This window comes from Vulpes vulpes, chromosome 1, assembly GCF_048418805.1.
Source record: "Vulpes vulpes isolate BD-2025 chromosome 1, VulVul3, whole genome shotgun sequence".
NCBI classification, from domain to species: domain Eukaryota; kingdom Metazoa; phylum Chordata; class Mammalia; order Carnivora; family Canidae; genus Vulpes; species Vulpes vulpes.
The window spans coordinates 16,428,820-16,445,698 of NC_132780.1; the positions used below are offsets into that span (position 1 = coordinate 16,428,820).

Sequence of the window (16,879 nt, forward strand, 5' to 3'; positions counted from 1 at the left end):
CCTTTGTTTAGCTGAACATGGGCAAAACGTGGGACACTCGTCTCAACCTTCCGCACAGCACCTAGAACTTGCCTGGCTTGTAGCTGGGACTCATGTATTTGCTGAATGAATAGATCGCTCCCTCCTGCCCTGTGAGTGGTGGGAACAAGCCTAGAGAGGTTGAGACACCCCAAAACACAGCTACCAAGCAGATGAACCCACAGTTTGGCTTCAGAGTAGGCCAATGTGGAGCGTGTGGTCCTCGGCCCCTAATGTCTAATTGAAGACCCAGCTCTACCCCTCTCCTGGTCGTCATCCTCACCTCAGAGCTCATATTACCAGGTGCCCTCAGTTTCAAGTTAAGGGTGTGGATCCCCATTTTTACCATCAGGGAGACTGAGGCAGGCACTTGTGATTTTTCACCCTCCAGAAAAATCACAAGGTGAGAACCAGTGATCAAGAGGGTGTCTGGCCCCCCAGAGTGCACACCCTTGCTGCTTGAGTATGATCCGTGCTCTTGAAGACCCAACCCCTCTGTCTGCTCCCATAGCCCCCATCCCGGCCCAGATCAGGGGACCCTCCCAGCAAACAGGATGCACCGTGTAAATGAAAAGGAAACTTTTATTTTGGTGGGAAGTGAGAAGGTGGGGGGGGAGGGGGCATGACACTTTTTGTTTGGGGAGGGCAGGTGACATGCGGCAGCTTCTGCATTGGGCGGTTCATGCACCCAGGGTGGGCGTGGGGGAGACTTGGGGGAGGGGCCATCCCGACCCCTCCCTCCCTGCCCTGGGGGTGGGCTGAGAAGACCCGCCGTTAGCACCAGAGTTGGACGATTTTGCAGACCTCCCCTCCCCACACTGACTCCGGACACCCGCCCCCATCCCTGAGAGCGCCCCCCTCGCCACTCCTCCCACCTCCCACTTCCGACAGGCCAGGCCCGCCCCGCCCACGTTTGAGTGAGAGAATCTTATTGCTGTGTGTGATGGGGAGGAGGAGCCGCGGAACTCAGGAGGACCCCCTGCCGGCCGTTCCTCCCCAATCGCCCCGCCCCCCGCCCCGTGTCCGTGCGTTCCCGGAGCGCAGGAGGGGCGCGACATGCGTGTGGGGAGCGCGTCATGCAGCGCATGCGTGTAGTTGCAGGCACCCTGGCGGCCGGGGAGAAAAGGGGAGCGGGACTCGGATGGTGTCCCTTTAGCGCTCTCTCTCTTCCTCCCCGAATCCCACACTGTTGACTTGGGGGATTGGGGTGGAGGTGGCGGTGAGGGACGTGAGTCACGTTTTGTAAAGGTTTATGGTTGTGATTACTTTTAAAAGCTGAACTAAAAAGCTGGGTACGTGTGGCAGATTGGCGAGCAGGGGGAGACGTTGGGAAGAGGTCTGTACCCTTTAGAAAAGATCCTCACCCCCTTTCCCCGCACTGTTCGGCTTCCGTGAGGGTTAGAGGAATCTGGGGGCTATGTTTTTTGTTTTTTTTTTTTTAAGAAGTTAAACCCTTTGGCAATATGATCAGTCCCCACCCCCATACCCTGGTGTCTGGAGCCCCTAGCCCTTTGCCTCGTCCCACCCCGCTCCCACCAGAACCTGCCCCACCCCTCACCCCTGATTCACCAGGGTTTAGGGTCCGAGGGAAGGATGGGGGGACTCAAAATGCCCCTTGCATAGGAATCGTTGCATCAAGAATCGTCCTCAGTGACACCCCCCCAACCCTCAGGTGGGTTGGGGGGGGGGTTCCTGAGGCCATGGGAGCAAAGGGAGGGAGGTTGCTAATTCCGTGGGCCTCCAGCTCCAAAAGGTGGGGGAGTCCCCTCTAAGGATTCTGGGACCGGTGCGGTCTCTGGGCTTGGGGGAGGTAGCGCATCCTTGAGCCAGGATGGGATATGAGAAATGATCTTCCACCCGCGAGCATGGCAGGACGAGGAATGCCGGGGAAGGGTGGGCTGGTATCCCAGCCCCGGTATGCTTGTCGTTTCCCGAGCTTCTGATATGTTCCAGTGTCCCTTCACGGGGGGGCACAGCCTCTGCTTTAAGTGGAAACACTCTACCCTAAATAAATGGTGTCTGGGCCAGGCAGCAGTATCTGGACTTACCGGCTTTGAGCAAGATGCCGTAAAAGACAAAACTTTTTAGATCAAGTGTCCTGTACTGCCTAAAACCCTAGCACATCACCACGGGTACAAATATAACCCTCTGGGAAACACTGATGTCCATGAAGAGGGTCCCTTTTGGGCACCATTGAAGGGGAGGGGCTCTTGGAGGAGGCAGGGCTAGGCATAAGAAAGGGGATGCCCAGGAGAAGGTCTGGTTCCCTGGAATTGCCGACAGGTTGAGCCTATCCTGGAAATTCTAGCATCAGGAGAACCTGAGGTGGATGTCTGATGTCGGAAATTTGGGGACATCGGTGTGTGTGGGGGAGGCCTGAGGATTTGGGGGTGTCCAAGAAATGTCCAAGTGTGGGAAGGATTTGGAGCATCCCAAAGGCTGAAGGGCTGGGTCAAGTCTTGGAGGTTTGAGGTGCTGGGATGCAGTCCAGGCAAATGGGTGGGGTGGGGCTTAGGGGGGCAGCATCTGTATGCAGAGGTGAAGTCCCAGGACCTGGTGGGGATTTAGGGGATGTGGGGTGCCAGGGTTGGTCTCAGGAATCCTGGTGCAGGTCTCATGTCCTGGTCATCTGGAGGGGGTGTTGGGGGAATTTTGTGTGCTAGGGTCAGATCATCCCAGAAATTCTGAGATGGGAGGTCTGAGTCCATGCAGCAAGAATAGAGGCGAGCAGATCCCTTGGGGGTGTGGAGGGATGAAAGGGTCATATTCATCAGAGGGATACCCCTAAAGGCTGAGGGAGCAGCTGTCCACAGCACACCCCCCATGCCTCTGCTCCTACCATCTGAGCTCAGCTCATTTTGTTGTTTTTGGCTTGAGTGACTATACCTCCTTCCCCCACATTGTTGCTAATATATTTTTTACATCAATGTGATGGGTTGCCCTCCTGGGGTGAAGGGTAGAAGGCGAGGAGACCCTCCTGACCCCCTTGAGGTCCCTGCCCCCTTCCCAGAGTGCCCCTTCCCTCAATGGCGTGGCATGCAGCCCCTGGCGGCTTATTGCTGAGGTGGAGTTGGAAGGGGGGGTCCAGGTTGAGGGAGGCATGCAGAATAGGGAAGAGGCGCCCCAAAATGTAATTGGCATAATTTGGACGTATTTACAGGAGTTTATGGGAGCGGGATGTCCTATGGCTCATGGAGACCTGAGAAGGCTTTATTTGGAGGGGGGGAAGAGTTGGGGGCGGGGCTTGACTTTGGCTCCTTCCCCTCCATCCTGGGGGCCCAGGTGGGGGTGAGGGGTCCGGGGGTGTCTGCTGGCGTCGTCGTCTCGGTTGCATATTATTAATGACTTTTTGATTTTTTTTAAAAAAAACCCTTTCCCCCACCCCCCACCCCCAGCTCCTTTGACCTTCTTCCCTGTCACCCCCAGTCCCCCCACGGGGGGGAGGGGAGCGCTAGAGGATGGAGGGCAGGGTTGGGGGAGCGCGGCGGGCGGCCCTGGGAGAGCCAGGGGGAGTGGCAAGGGGCGCGAGGCGCAGGGACACCCCGCTCAGGCCCGCGATGCTGCTCAGGCTGCGGGATTTCTCGTAACCTGGGGGGGGAGGGGTCAGAAACACAGGAGGAAGCATGAAGATGGGGGCGCAGGGGGAGGACCCAACAGACAGAGAGACCCCGAGGCAGGGAAGCAGGGGAGAGATGGCCAGAAAGGACAGGAGATGGAGAGAGAGAGAGAGAGAGAGAGACAGAGAGGAACAGGCAAGAGACAGAAAGGTAAGTAGAGAGAGGGTCAAGGATAGAGACAGGGAGACAGGGGTGAGGGAGACAGAAGGGATGACAGAGACAGACAGACACCAAGACGGACAAGACAGACGGCAGAGGCAGAGAGATGGACAGAGGTGGACCAAGGAGATGAAGGGAGAGAGGTGAACAAATCGGACAGTCAGTCAGCATCAAGGAGAAAGGTTCAGACATGGGGAGGGGGGAGAGACTCAGGGTTAGGAGGCAGGGTGGTGCCCACCGAGCCTCCCACACCCCCACCCCACCGAAGCCCACCCCTCCCCTTCCTCTCCCCCTCCCCCGTTGGCCCCCCTTATCTGAGGCAAAAAGGTGGGGGGCAGCAAGGCAGATGGTGGGCAGCAGGGGCATGGGGAGGGAGCTCGGTGGAATGCATGTAGGGGGAGCAGCCGGAGGGGAGGCTCGGGTGGGGGCTGACCTAGTGGTGGGGAAAGGACAGGCAGGTGATGGGGCCGTGAGGGGTGGGAAGGAGCAAAAGCTGGCAGTGCCCCTGGGGTGGGGGGGCGGGAGAGCAGTCTGAGAGGGGCAAAGCTCACCTGGAGGTTGTAATGGGGTATCTTTAAAGGGTCATGAAGCCTTGAGGTGGAAACCTTCTGATGGGAAGGTTCTAACAGGGTCATGATGGCCAAAAGGGTATAAGATTGGGGAGCAAGTGTGTGGTTTCTCAAAAGCTTGGGAAGACCTCAGAGTCCTGCCAGTGTCTGGTGGGGAGAAGTTCTAGTGCTTTTCTAGGCGATGCCAAGAGGTCTGTCTGGATGAGGGTGTCTTGACCGGAGGAGAGAGGGCCTGGGGCGGTGGGGGGTTGGAAACCCAGTATCTTGGGGACACCCCCTCCCAACCATTCCCAATTGCTAACCTGGGGGGAAGGGGCAGGGGGGGACCGAGGGTCTCGCGAGGTCTCAGGCGGTGACAAGAGCTGGGGACAGAAATACACAGAGTCACGGAGGGGGAAGGGTGGTCAGGGGGAACCCCCCAACACAGCCTCACTGTTGGGGGGACAGAGGAACGCTGGAATCTCTTCCTCCTCTCTGGTGCTTTCCGGGGGAGGGGAGCAGTGAAATGGGGGCGGCCAGAGACATCAAATATGGGAGGAGCTTCCGGGGTGGCTGGGAGGGGGGACTAAGGAAGGGAGGAGGGGGAGAGATGGGGAAGAGGACCAAAGAAGGGAGGAGGGGGAGGGATGGGGAGGGATGGGGGGAGGACCACGGAAGGGAAGAGGGAGAGCGATGGGGAGAGGACCAAAGAAGGGAGGAGGGGGAGGGATGAGTAGGAGGACAAAGGAAGGGAGAAGGAAGAGGGATGGGGAAGAAGAAGGAACAGGTGTCAAGTGTTAGACTCAGGTGGTTGGAGAGAGAAGACAGAGAAAGGAAGGGTCAAGGGTAATGGGGCCACAGGGAAGGGTCTTGGGAGAAGAAGGGGGGGGACAACAGTGGGGGGGTCACCCAGGAAGGATGGAAAGAAAGAGAGAAGCTTGGAAGGGCAGGAGTAGGGAGGGATCCAGGGCCCTGGGGCAGAGAAGTCAGCCCCATCAGCTCCAGCCATTATTTGAGTTCAATGAATGGATTTTGGCATCAGAGGCAAAAGAAGCAGAGACCTCCACCCACCCACCCCCACTCTACCCTCCCTCCCATTCCCAAATCCTCCCCACTCCCTCTGCCCCTCAATTCTCTGGGGGCCCATCCAGACCTGGGGGTAGGGGACGAAGGGTGAACAGGATGGGGTACAAGCAGGGGGAGAGGTGAGGTGGGAGCAGGGAAGGGGGGATGAGATGAAAATGGAGGATGAATTGGGGATGGGGAGGGATGGAACGAGAAGAGCCACAGTCCCTTCTGGAGTAGGAGCCTGGAAGGCTGGGTTCTCATTGCTATCTGCTCTGTGGCTGGGGTTGCTCATCCCCTGCCCCCGAAACTTCTGTGAAACAAAGAGCTTGAGACAAGGATGTGCCCAGAGGCTCCCCAAGTCCCACTACAGCAGCTTCCTAGGCTGCAGGCAGGGATTCCCTGGGGTATCTCTCTCTATTTCTAAAGAAGTTTCCACAGGGCTAAGTGATCGATCAAGTGGCTCCAGGTGGCTTCCCATCAGTTTGAAGATCAAATACAGCGTCTCCTCAAGGTCAGAAAAACCTCTCAGGATCCTTCCCCCACATACTGTCTGCACCCCTTCTGGCACCCCTCTCCCCTCGGCTACTCAGTTCCAGCCACACTTCCCTCATTGCTATTCCTTTAACAAACCAAGCTCACCCCACCTCAGTACCCGCGGACCTTTGCACTTGCTGTTCCTTCTGCCCGGCTGGCCCTTTTTTACCATTCAGGTTGCGTGTTACCTCCGCAAAAAGGCCTCTGCAGACCCCCTCATCCAAGTGGCCAGAGTAATTCTCTGGTTCACTCATCTGTTTGATTTTCTGCTGCCTCTGATCAGGGGGTGGCAAACTTTTCCTGCAAATGGCCAATGACTGAAGATTTTCAGCTCTTTGCGCCACCCGTTCTCCATCCTCCGTGGCAACTCTTCCACTCTACTGTCACAGCATGACAGTGGCTGTGTTCCAATAAAGCTTTATTTACAAAACAGCCTGCTGGCAGACCTGGCCCGTGGGCTGAAGTGTGCCAATCCGTGCTCTAGCGTGAACACTCCGTGACGGCAGATTCTTGCTCTGTGCTCTGCCAAATCTCCAGTGCCTGGCACTGTGCCTTCAGTAATGAGGTGCTCAATGGATGGAGGGAGGGAGGGAGGGACGAAGCCACTCTGTGCATTAGCTAGGGTCGCTGTGAGGACTAGAGAATACGCGTGAACTTCCTGGCATGAGATAAATGCTTGACTGTTGAAAGATTCCTCTACTACCTCGAGGCTCTATCCTCCTGTCTCCTGCTCCCCAGTCCCCAGCCCTGTCTCTCCTGCCCCCCCACCAATCCCTGCCCGCCTCTACCTTGTCCCTTCATCTCCATCCCCACAGCTCCAAACCGGGCCCAGGCAGCCTCCTCCCCCTGGACCTTCATCTCAGCCTCCTCTCCAGCCTCCCAACCTCTGGTCTCCTGCCTCCAGTCCATCTGCATGCAGCCCAGAAGCTGACCTGCCCTCCCAGAGTCCCTGAACAAGGCCCTGGCCTTTTGACCTGGTCCTGCTTTTCCGCCTCATGTCTACACTACCTGCCAGTCCCCAGTCTCCTCAGCTCTGCTGGTGCTTGTCCCTCTGGTCACTACCGTCTAATGGTATAACTTCTTCACCTGAGGTTAGAACCTCAGACATCAGTTCCTGCAGGAAGCCTTCCCTGCCACTTCCCTCCTACCCTGGGGATTTTGGCGTGTTCCTCTTACTGCATATCCCTGTGCTACCTCCACTTCCACATTATGTCCCCTCAAATTGGGACATTCTAGAGTGGTGGCTACCTCTGCCGGGGGCAGTGGGGCTGGTTTTTTCCCTATTGATTCCCTTTGCCTAGCATCATGCCTGCCAGTGCCCAGCAGGGACCCTGTAAGCGCTGGCCAATTCACAAGCGACTGGATGACTGACTGAGTCTTCCTCACCCATCCTGCACCCAGAAGTCTCCTTAGTTTATTCTTAGTTGAATAAAAATAAAACAAAACAAAAAAAGAAAACCACCGGGGGGTTGGCAGGGAGAGAGATGTGGATGGGGGTGAGGATGAGTGTCAGTCTTGAGGGCGCAGGAGGGAGGTCAGGCACATGGGGGGGAGGACTGGGTTAGTTCTGAGGGGTTAGTGAGGGCAGGGAAAGTTCTCAGCAGGTGGGTGTGGAGTCAGTGTCGTGGCTGCAGGTTAACTGGATGGAGCTGTTCACAGTGAGGGGACAGGAGTCTCAGTCAGTGGGGCTGCATGTTCTCCGAAGGGTTAGTCAGGAGGGGGTGGGGATCACAGGGTGCAGGCTACTTACCCTGGGGGGAGGGGATTCGTCCACTAGGGGGATATCCAGGCTGCAGCGTTGGCGTTGAGATCGGGCAAGAAGCTTGGGGGCCCTGGCTTATGCCAGTCTGGGGGGGGCAGTGGGGGAGCACCAGTGGCTGGGGGTGGGGGAAGAGGCCAGAGGGTCCAGGGTGGGGTGGGGGGAGATGGAGATGGAATAAAGACAGGTGAAGGATCAGTGGTGAGGAAATCTGGGGGCGGGGGGGTGGGGCAGGAGAGGAAGGGGGTCTGGGAGGTAAGGGAATTTGGGGCTAGTGGATGGGGAAAGGAAGTCCAGCACCTCCTCCCTCATCTCCCCCTCCTCCCTCCCCTGAGGGAGGGAGAGAGAGGGAGGGAGGGTCCCGGGGTGGGGGGGGCCGTGGAGGGCACCTCACCTTTCCGGATGGAGCCATCAGGGGAAGGGGCGTAGTCGGTGAGGAGGAAGCAGGCTCGGTCCCGGCTGTAGCGGCCACGGCTCCCAGGGGTGATGGGGCTCTTGTCTTCTGGGGACATGGCGGGCTGGTCGATGGCTGGGCAGTCCTCGTGGGCCAGTGCAGCTGCTGCAGGGTCCCCATTGGGCCGGGGATCTGCACCCGAGGGTCAAACAGGCACACAAAGGAGAGAGTGAGGTGTGGAACCCAAGGTGTGTGTGGGGGGGGTGATGAGCAAGGAAGGTGTTGGAGAATGTGGGGTACTGGATGGAGAGGCTCAAGGGGCAGGGTGTCTCAAGGCAGAGACAGGAGGGGCACAATTTGGAGGACGGTGTTGGGGCACGTGGCTGGTGGGTTTAGGGAGCAGGTCACTGGGGGAGGGTGTTGAGTGCTGGCAAGGACAAGGATAGGGAAGGGTGGTTGGGGGTGGGTGTGGATGGAGGGTGTTGAGTGGTCCAAAGTGGTGGTCAGGCCAGGTGGTGGGTGCTGGGAAGGGCAGGACGGGGCCTGGGGTGCTGGGTTGGTAGGGCACATGGGTTGGGATGGGTTTGGAGGGACCGCTGGGGCATGTGGGGGCCCGGAAGGGAGTTGTGGAGGGAGGGTGTTGGGTGCTGGAGAGGGCACAGTGTGGAAGGGTTGGGAAGGTGACAGAGGAGGGAGGGGGGGAGGTAGGGGTCCCCTAGGCTCTGACTTAAGCTATTTTTAATTGGTGTGAAACTGGGTCAGCGGCTGAGGGAGCAAGACAAGGGCTAGGCGGCCCAGCTCCCTTTCTTGACCTACTTAAGTCATGGGGGTGGGGCCCACCAGCCTCTCCCCGCTGGGGACTGCTGCCCCCAATCATCGCCTCAGAGACAGAGACTCTCGGGCAGGGGGATGCGTGCAACACTAGATCAACTTTCTTCTCCCTTGTCTCCTTCACTTTACCTCTTCATCTTGGCAGTTTTCCTGCAAATCTCTGACCCCTCTCAGCAGGGCCAGAGCCAGGGCCCTGGGTCCCAAGTCACTGTAACATGGCCGGCTTGCCCCCTGGGCCTATCTTCCCGGCCTCTATCTACCTCTGGGTTTTAAGTTTTCTCTCCTCTCTTGACCTCACTGTTATTAGAACCTGAACTCTCAGTCACTGACCTCCCCACCCCTCTCTCCAACTCTGTCCTGTCTCCAGCTCTCAGTGATGAGTGCTTGGTTTCTGACCCTGTGGCTTTTAGATTGTATTCTTGGGGTCATTGCTGGAAGATGCAGATGGTGCAGGTGTCGCTTGGCCAAGTCCCCAGCCTGCCTGTAAATCCCACGTTAGACCTATGTGCCTGTTTGATGCACCCCCCTTCTCTCTTTGTATCTAAGTTCCCCTCGCCAGAGGCTGATTACTCTGCTTCCCTGGTCCCCTTGAATATCTTATCCTGGCTGCAAGTCTGTCTCTCCCAAAAACTGTCTCTTGCATAGAATCTACCTCTCTGCTTCTGGACCTTTTCATAGACCTCAGCCAGAGCTGTTCACTTTCCTCTCTCTGGTCTGTCCTCTCTGGTCTGTTGTAACCCCTCCCCCCCATCTCTCTTAACTTCAGCAATGACCTCTTGCCCTCTGGAAAACTCTCCACCTCCTCCCACCAGCCCCCCATGCACCCTTCTCACCTGCCCGGTTGATCTCAATTACTTCCTCCTGAGCCAACGGGCAGGGCTCCCCAGGGGCTGGCAGAGGAGGCAGCCCCATGATCCCGAGCCCACCCGCTCCTCCCCTGAGCAGCCCTGGGTGTGTGTGGGGGCCCGGTGGGTAGGCCCCAGCCACAGTCACCCCCACAGAGGGTGGGGTGATGGGGGGCGGGGGGCTGATGCCACCGCTGCCATGGTGGGGGTGGTGTGGGGGTGGCGGCGGAGGGTCAGGCTTGCAATAGTTCGGAGAGCCGGGCTGCGGGGGGCGAGGGATGTGTTTGTTCTTCTTCTTGGGCAGCTTCTGTTTGGCCATGGCCAGCGAATAGTACATGCCAAAGTTATTGACAATGACGGGCACAGGCATGGCGATGGTGAGCACCCCCGCCAGGGCACACAGCGCCCCGACCAGCATCCCTGACCACGTCTTGGGGTACATGTCTCCATAGCCCAGGGTAGTCATGGTGACCACGGCCCACCAGAAGCCGATGGGGATGTTCTTGAAGTAGGTGTGGTTGGAGCCCAGGATGTCATCGGGGTCGGCGCCAATGCGCTCGGCGTAGTAGATCATAGTAGCAAAGATGAGCACGCCCAAAGCCAGGAAGATGATGAGCAGCAGGAACTCGTTGGTGCTGGCACGGAGCGTGTGGCCCAGGACACGCAGCCCCACAAAATGGCGCGTGAGCTTGAAGATGCGGAGGATTCGGACAAAGCGGACCACCCGCAGGAAGCCCAGCACGTCTTTAGCAGCCTTGGAGCTGAGGCCTGAGAGTCCCACCTCAAGATAGAAGGGCAAGATGGCCACACAGTCGATGATGTTGAGGCTGCTCTTGAGAAACTCCACCTTGTCTGGGCAGAAGGTGATGCGCATGAGAAACTCGAAGGTGAACCAGACCACGCACACGCCCTCCACATATGTCAGGAAGGGCTCTGTCTCCACCTCCACATTGGTGATGTTCTCTGGTGGAGCGCCAGGGATCGGGGAGGCCTGTGTCACAGTCTTGTTGCTGATATGGATGAAGCCTTCGTGGGTCTCCAGGCAGAAGGTGGTTATGGAGATAAGGATGAAGAAGAGGGAGGCGAAGGCCACATACTGTGAGGCAGGGCAGGAGAGAGAGGGCAAAAGGTGACCCACGCATCTGGTCAACCAGCCATATCCACAAGACCCTCCCAGTTGTCCCTTTTTCCAGCCCCAAACTCCAGGGAAATCCAGGAGTCGCAACCCGGTGCCTCCGTCACAGCCTGCCTCCTGCTCTCCCCTCTAGAGCTTGAGAAGGGGGAGGAAAAGGATCAGAGGCAGCTCTCCCCAGTTTGGGACAGGAGCTGGCTCTAGCAGTGGCAGCAGATGGGCACCTGTTTTCATGGAAACAGCAATTTCTGGTCCTTTACTCTGTCTCCCAGATCACTTCCCCACATCCTGTGGCCCATCTCAGGACTCCCCAGCAGGGTCCAAGGATTTGGGGGGAGGGATGGAATGGGGTGTGGAGGAGACTAAGACCACTTACCCTCTGTGTATCAGAGGCTTTGAAGCTCAGCTTGGAGCCAAGGGAAGGGGAAGGGGAGAAGGTGGGCAGAGGACACAGAATCCTGAGAGGGTTAAGAAAGCCTGGATTTGAATCCAGCTTTTCCTTTGCCTAATGTGGGCAAGGAGATTAAGTTTCCCAAACCTCGGGGTTTTTGCCAGATTATTATGAGGATTACATTAGATGAGTATACAAAAGTCCTGATTCCAGAAACAGTGCTTGGTCCAGTGTCTGGAACTCAGTAAGAAAGTCTGAGCTCCTATTAGGGTATGTGGGCATCAGTTATTAGGGGGCAAAGTCAAGGCCTTCAGAGAGGAGTTAGGGCTTAAGGACCCTAATGTTCTGGCCCCAAAGAAGGGAGAAAGCTGGGATCGCCCTCACCGAGGAAGGACAGCAAAGGGCTGGAATGACAAGTGTTAATGCCATAAATAGGAAAAGAAGCGAAGGGTCAAGTCTGCAAAAAATGAAAAGGAAAGAAGCAAGGAGGGTTGGGGTTTCAGGCTCTGGAGAGGAAGGGAGAGTCAAGGGCCTAAGCGTGGAGGGAGATGGTGAAGCTAGGGCCATAGGGGTGAGGAGGCTTTAGCCACAGGTGCAGAGAAGGGCGGGTGGGAGGCACACATGGGTTATTTCAAGATGGGGAGGACCAGAGTCCTGCATGCAGTGGTGTGGATTTTGAAGAAAACCTTGAGGAGCAGAAGAGGTGCGGTCAAGATCTTCGAGAAGAAAAGGGACAGAGTTGGCCCCTGGAGATGACAGTGGGCTTTATAAAATATGCAGAGAGGAGAGGAAGAGTGAGGTTAGTGCCTTGGAGGGAGAAGGGGATGCGTGTCGGGGCAAAGAGGGGCTTTAGTCAGATGGACAGAAGAGGAAGGAGGGCCTAGGAAACTTGAGTTTTAATCAGGGATGCAGAGACGAGCGGGAGCCCAGGGTCCAACTGCAGACAGGACCCTGGACAGAGGGTGGGCTGGGGGCCAGCACAGGCCCTCAGCAGCTCCTCTTTCTCCACAGGGCTGGGGGGCGGGGTCTGGGATTGGGAGGGCTTAACTTTAATCTGAACTGCAGGGCAGAGAGGCGAGCCAGAGTCGGCCGCAGAAGGGCCCCCGCCCCCCCCCCGGACCCTACAGTGGGCTGGGGTCAGCGCTGGCCCTCGCTGCCCCGCCCCCCTGCTCGTTTCTCCGCAGTGGTTTAAGAGGCCAGAGGCCGCCGCAGAGCGCATGCCCGGTGCTCCCCCGCCCCCTCCGAGCCCGGTGCGCGGCGCAGGCTGCGGCACCGCAGTGGGGGCGGGTCGGCCGGCCCGGGGGGCGGGGCGCGCGGCGGCCAGCACCTCGGCCAGCTCCCCCGCCGCAGTGCGCAGCCGCCGCGGCGGAAAGCGGCCTTAACCCCTTCCGGGCCGGAGCTGAGCAGGCGGGGCGCAGCCGCAGTGCCACTGCTTTCCCGCCGGGAGGCCGCGGGCCAGTTTAACTCTTTCCCTCCCGGGGCAAGGAAGAAAAGGTGGGCACCCGTCGCAGTGCGCAGCTGTGAGGCTGGACAGCGTCGGGACTGGTTTAAACCCTTTGCCCGAGGTGGTTCCAAAGCCGAAGGGATAGGAGCGTAAGGAATCCCTCTAAGAAGGAAAGGAAAAATGACGGGGAGGGAATCGAGGATGAGACAGGGCCATACTCTCCAGGTTGCACTGGCCTCTGCTCCCAACTCGGTCAGGCTAGCTTACTTGTACTTTGGAAAGTACTTGGAATGCCAACACTCAAAAACCATTTGTGGAGTAAGTGAGTGACAACCCCCCCCCCCCCCCCCCCCCCCCCCCGCAAGCTGTCCGGAACACCTAGTCTCACCTCAGCACCTTTCAATGGGGTCAGAGAGAAGGGCGCCCCAGGCCATGGGGGAGGAGGCCACTCAGAGGCCTGAGGAAGCATTTAGGGCCAAGTCCCTTTGGAACCTCCTCCTCCCCACCTCCCCCCACCCAACCCCAAATCTCGCCAACTCAGCGCTTCCCCGGACCAAACTTTATGCAGTGCCACTGGGCTGCCCCCCCCACCCCCGCCCGCCTCACTCCCTCCCCTGGCGTGAATGCGGCACTGCGGCTCCACGTCCTTCCCGGCCCAGGACAAGGCACGGTGGGGGGAGGGGGCGGACTGGTTCCTCAGGGTGTTTGGGTCCCTGGGAGGCGAGAAGGGGGGCCCCCGGAGTTGTTCCTCTTTCCCCTTCTTTCTGACCCCCCCATTTTGAACGGTCCCCCTCTCTTCCAACACAGGGAGGAAGTTAGGAGGAGGAAGAGGTTCAAGGGAGAACCAAGCCGTAGGATAGCTATTTAGTCTAGGAAGTTAGAGATGTTTGAGGGAAGTTTTGGGGGAAAGATGTAGGGAGTTTGGGGGGGGAATCTGACATTTTGAGGAAGATAAGGGTAGAGTGTGGGCTCTCCAGTTCACTTTGGGAGCAGAGGGGCCCAGACCTGGGCTTTGGATGGTGGGGGTGTCTGGAGCTTGGGATCGGGGGAGTGAGCAGGGCTGGGGTAGGGGCCAGTGGAAAGATACCAAGGCAGAGTGGAAAGAATTGGGAACTATTTTGAGAAGAAGTTTGGGGACAGATAACTTGGTGATGGGCGGGGAGGGGGGGGAGTCCCAAAGATTGAGGTTCCGTAAAGTTCTGGAACAGGAAGAAAAGACAGTTGATTGACTTGGAAAAGGACCCGGAGGCTCTGGATGGGGGATCCCAGGAGATAAAGAGTGGGAAGGGAGAAGAAGCTGGGAGAATCTGTGGATGAAGAAGGAGGCATATGGGAGCTTCTGGAGAGGAAAGACATATTATGGGGGCTCAAGACTCTTCTGGAGACACTGAGGAGGAGTGTGAAAGGCTTGGGGGAAGTCTGGAGCTTTATAGGGAAAGTCCTTGGGATGGGAGTTGGCGTGAAGGATGCAGGAAGATATGTGAACATAGAGAGAATTGGAGGGTCCCAGGAGGGAAGGCTCCCCAAGACTTTCGTGTTGCAGTGGGCAGGGGCGGGGGGAGTGTTCTAGCCAGAGCAAGTGATTTGGGGATTCACAGGGGCCCAGGAGGCTCTGAGACTGAGGCAGAGTCTTCTAAGACTTTGAGAACAGAAGTCAGGTTCAAAAATAGCCAGAAGCCTCAAACTTGGAGAGAGGGGGAGGTGCGGGGAGAGAGGGGCATAGGGACAAAGAATCAGGGAGGTGTTGGGAGAACCAGAGGGACTCAGGGCTGGAGATGGGGCTTCAGAGGAGCTGCAGGGGGCAGGGGAAGGCAGGAGCAGTGTTCACAGGGTCTGGGACACTGAAGGTTAAGGAAGGAGGTCTTCTGAGGGTCTGGGAATGGTCCAAGAAACTGAGGGCTGCAAAGGGGTTCTCTGGGGCTGTAAGGGGTGACCAAGAGGGGTGGAAAGGATTTACAGGGGCTCAGAAGACTCGGGACTGGAGAAAGTTCTTCTGAGGGTCTAAGAAGGGTCCAGGAAAGGAGGGGGTGAGGTTGTTTAGAGAAGTCCAGGAGACTCACAGTCAGGGCAGAAGTTTCTAAGAGTCTTGGGTAGCCTCGGGAAGCCAGGTGGGGTTTGGAGGGATCTGGGGGATTCTGAAGGTTGCGGACGCGTCTTCTGAGGATCTGGGGAGGGCAGGGAGAGGGGGTGTGTTCTGAAAAGTACAGGAGGCTCAGGGTTGGAGAAAGAGGCTTCTAGAGAGACTGGGAGGCCCAGACACCAGGAAGACCAGGAAGACCAGGAGGGGCTGGGACAGGCCAAGGGATTCTGAGGGTTACGATGGGCACTCCTAAGGGGCTGGGATCTCCAGGAAAGGGGGAAGGGATGGGGGCTCCGAGAGCGCGCTCACCCTGGCGGCCCGCGACGAGTAGGGGTCCTCGAAGAGCGCCCACACGCGAGGCTGCCAACGGCGCCACCACGTGCCGCCTGCGCCGCCCGCGCCCCCTGGCGGACCCCCGGCGCCGCCGCCCGCGTCCTGGAAGCAGAGGCGCTTGAGCTCGCCGCCCGCGCCGTCCAAGCCGCCGCCGCCCGCGCCCGCCTCGTCGTCCAGGCCCGCGTCGTGGGCGCCGGCGGCGTTGGCGGCGTTGGCTGCGCCCGCTGGGTCCGGAGCCTCAAAGGAGTCGAGCGCCTCTTCGGCGTCGCGGTGCTGCCGGTAGGTCATCCAGCAGCAGGCCTCCACGTCGGTCTCGTCGATGCCCCAGAAGCCGAGCTCCTCCTCGAAAAGCGGCCCGCACACGTCGGCCGGACAGTGCAGCTTGCCTGTGCGGTAGTAGTTGAGCACGTAGGCGAAGACTCCCGGGTGCCGGTCAAAGAAGAACTCGTCAGCGCCGGGATCGTAGTCGAAGCGCGCCGCCGCCTCGGGCTCGGTCAGGCCGGCCAGCCGCGTCCCCGGCAGGGTGCGCAGCGTCGAGCGGTACGTCTCATGGCGCACGCCGCCCACGTTGATCACGATCTTGCCGCTGTCGCCACCGCCGCCGCCGTGCCGCCCCATGGCCGCCGCCGGCAGCCCGGGGCATGGCTCGGCGCGCCGGCCCCCGGGCCCGCGAGGTGCCGGGGGGCCCGCCGAGGACGCGGCGGGGCCGGGCTGCGCAGACTGCTGCTGCTGCAGCGGCGGCGGGGACGGCGGCGGGGGCAGCGGCGGCGGGGACTCGGGCGGCTGCGGCGGTGGCGCCGGCTGCTGCTTGCTGGCCCCCTGGCGCCCGCGGAAGGACGAGACGCAGACTGAGCTCAGCATTGGACGGGGGGCGGGGCGGGAGGGGCGGGACGTCGGGGGCGGGCCCGAAGGGGGAGAGGCAGCCGGGATTGGGTGGAGGAGGCAACGAGTGCAGGGGGCGGGGCCGCGGCGGGGGGGGCGGAGGTGGAAGAACAGAACTGATTGGCCTGGGAGGGGTGGGGCGGGGCTGAGGCAGCGAGGAGGTCGGGAACTCCACACCGCCTGGCTGGACGGGGCGGGGCTGCAGGTGAAGCACACCGATTGGATCTTTCTGAGAGAAGGGGCTGGCAGAGCAAGGTGTTAAGGGGGCGGGCAGGGCAGGGAAAACGGAGGAGGTGGGACTAGATATGAGATAGAGATCTGATTGAACTGAAGAAAGGAGCGGGCGGAGCAGAGGAAGGGGACACGTCCAAACTATTTAAAGACTCCTGACAGGCATGGGGGAGACGGTCCTGATTGGACAGAGAAGGGACCTAAAGCGCTGGCAAGCAGAACCCGGTGGGGAGGGGCGTATGGAGACAGCCGGGTTGGGTCCTTAACTCTGCTTGGTCGCGACAGGGCGGATGCTAAGAAGAGGCAGGGCCTAAGAAAGTTAGCAAATCGTCTTAATTGGGCTGGGAAAGTGAGGGGGCGATACTGAACGAGGGGCGGGAGCTGGAAATGAAGAGTAGAGAGTACTTTCACGCGAATGGCACTAGACTGGCCTGAAAGGAGGAAGAAGGATGGAGACCCAGTGAGAAAGAGGGGACATAAGCGAGGCCTGGGAACCCGAGAGTGTCTGGCTAGGACTAAGAAAGAGGGCGAAGTGAGGAAGGGGAGGGGCCGGGGCTGCCAGCTTGGCCTGGTTAGACAGGGCTGGGCCGGGAGAATGATCGTCAGAATGGAG

The 16,879-nt window shown here is 59.1% G+C and overlaps 1 protein-coding gene across 4 annotated transcripts; it reads right to left on the reverse strand.

The window, feature by feature from the left end:
- Nucleotides 1-582: 582 nt before the first annotated feature.
- On the reverse strand, nucleotides 583-16,267 carry KCNC3 (potassium voltage-gated channel subfamily C member 3). 4 transcript variants are annotated; one of them, XR_012001616.1, is made up of 6 exons: nucleotides 15,130-16,062; nucleotides 9,762-10,869; nucleotides 8,098-8,289; nucleotides 7,695-7,791; nucleotides 4,666-4,725; nucleotides 583-3,606 (listed from the first exon to the last, which is right to left on the reverse strand). XR_012001616.1 is itself a non-coding variant. In XM_072758230.1 (5 exons), the coding sequence occupies exons 1-4, from the start codon at nucleotides 16,012-16,014 to the stop codon at nucleotides 4,709-4,711; spliced, it is 2,202 nt and encodes a 733-aa protein (XP_072614331.1). In that variant the 5' UTR covers nucleotides 16,015-16,059; the 3' UTR covers nucleotides 3,201-3,606; nucleotides 4,666-4,708. The 4 variants fall into 4 exon arrangements, 2 of the variants coding, with proteins under 2 accessions (XP_072614331.1, XP_025870010.2); XR_012001615.1 differs by having other exon boundaries at nucleotides 3,201-3,606; nucleotides 7,695-7,821; nucleotides 15,130-16,063; XM_072758230.1 differs by lacking the exon at nucleotides 7,695-7,791 and having other exon boundaries at nucleotides 3,201-3,606; nucleotides 15,130-16,059.
- Between the last annotated feature and the right edge of the window lie 612 nt (nucleotides 16,268-16,879).

What these genes read in the sequence shown, in the direction of transcription:
- KCNC3 (XM_026014225.2), bottom strand. Translation starts at nt 16,014, where the DNA reads ATGCTGAGCTCAGTCTGCGTCTCGTCCTTCCGCGGGCGCCAGGGGGCC. An exon ending in ACTCGTCGCGGGCCGCCAGG is followed by an intron (nt 10,870 to 15,129) that starts GTGAGCGCGCTC and finishes CCTGCCTCACAG; the next exon opens with TATGTGGCCTTCGCCTCCCT. An exon ending in AATTGAGATCAACCGGGCAG is followed by an intron (nt 8,290 to 9,761) that starts GTGAGAAGGGTG and finishes CCTCGGGTGCAG; the next exon opens with ATCCCCGGCCCAATGGGGAC.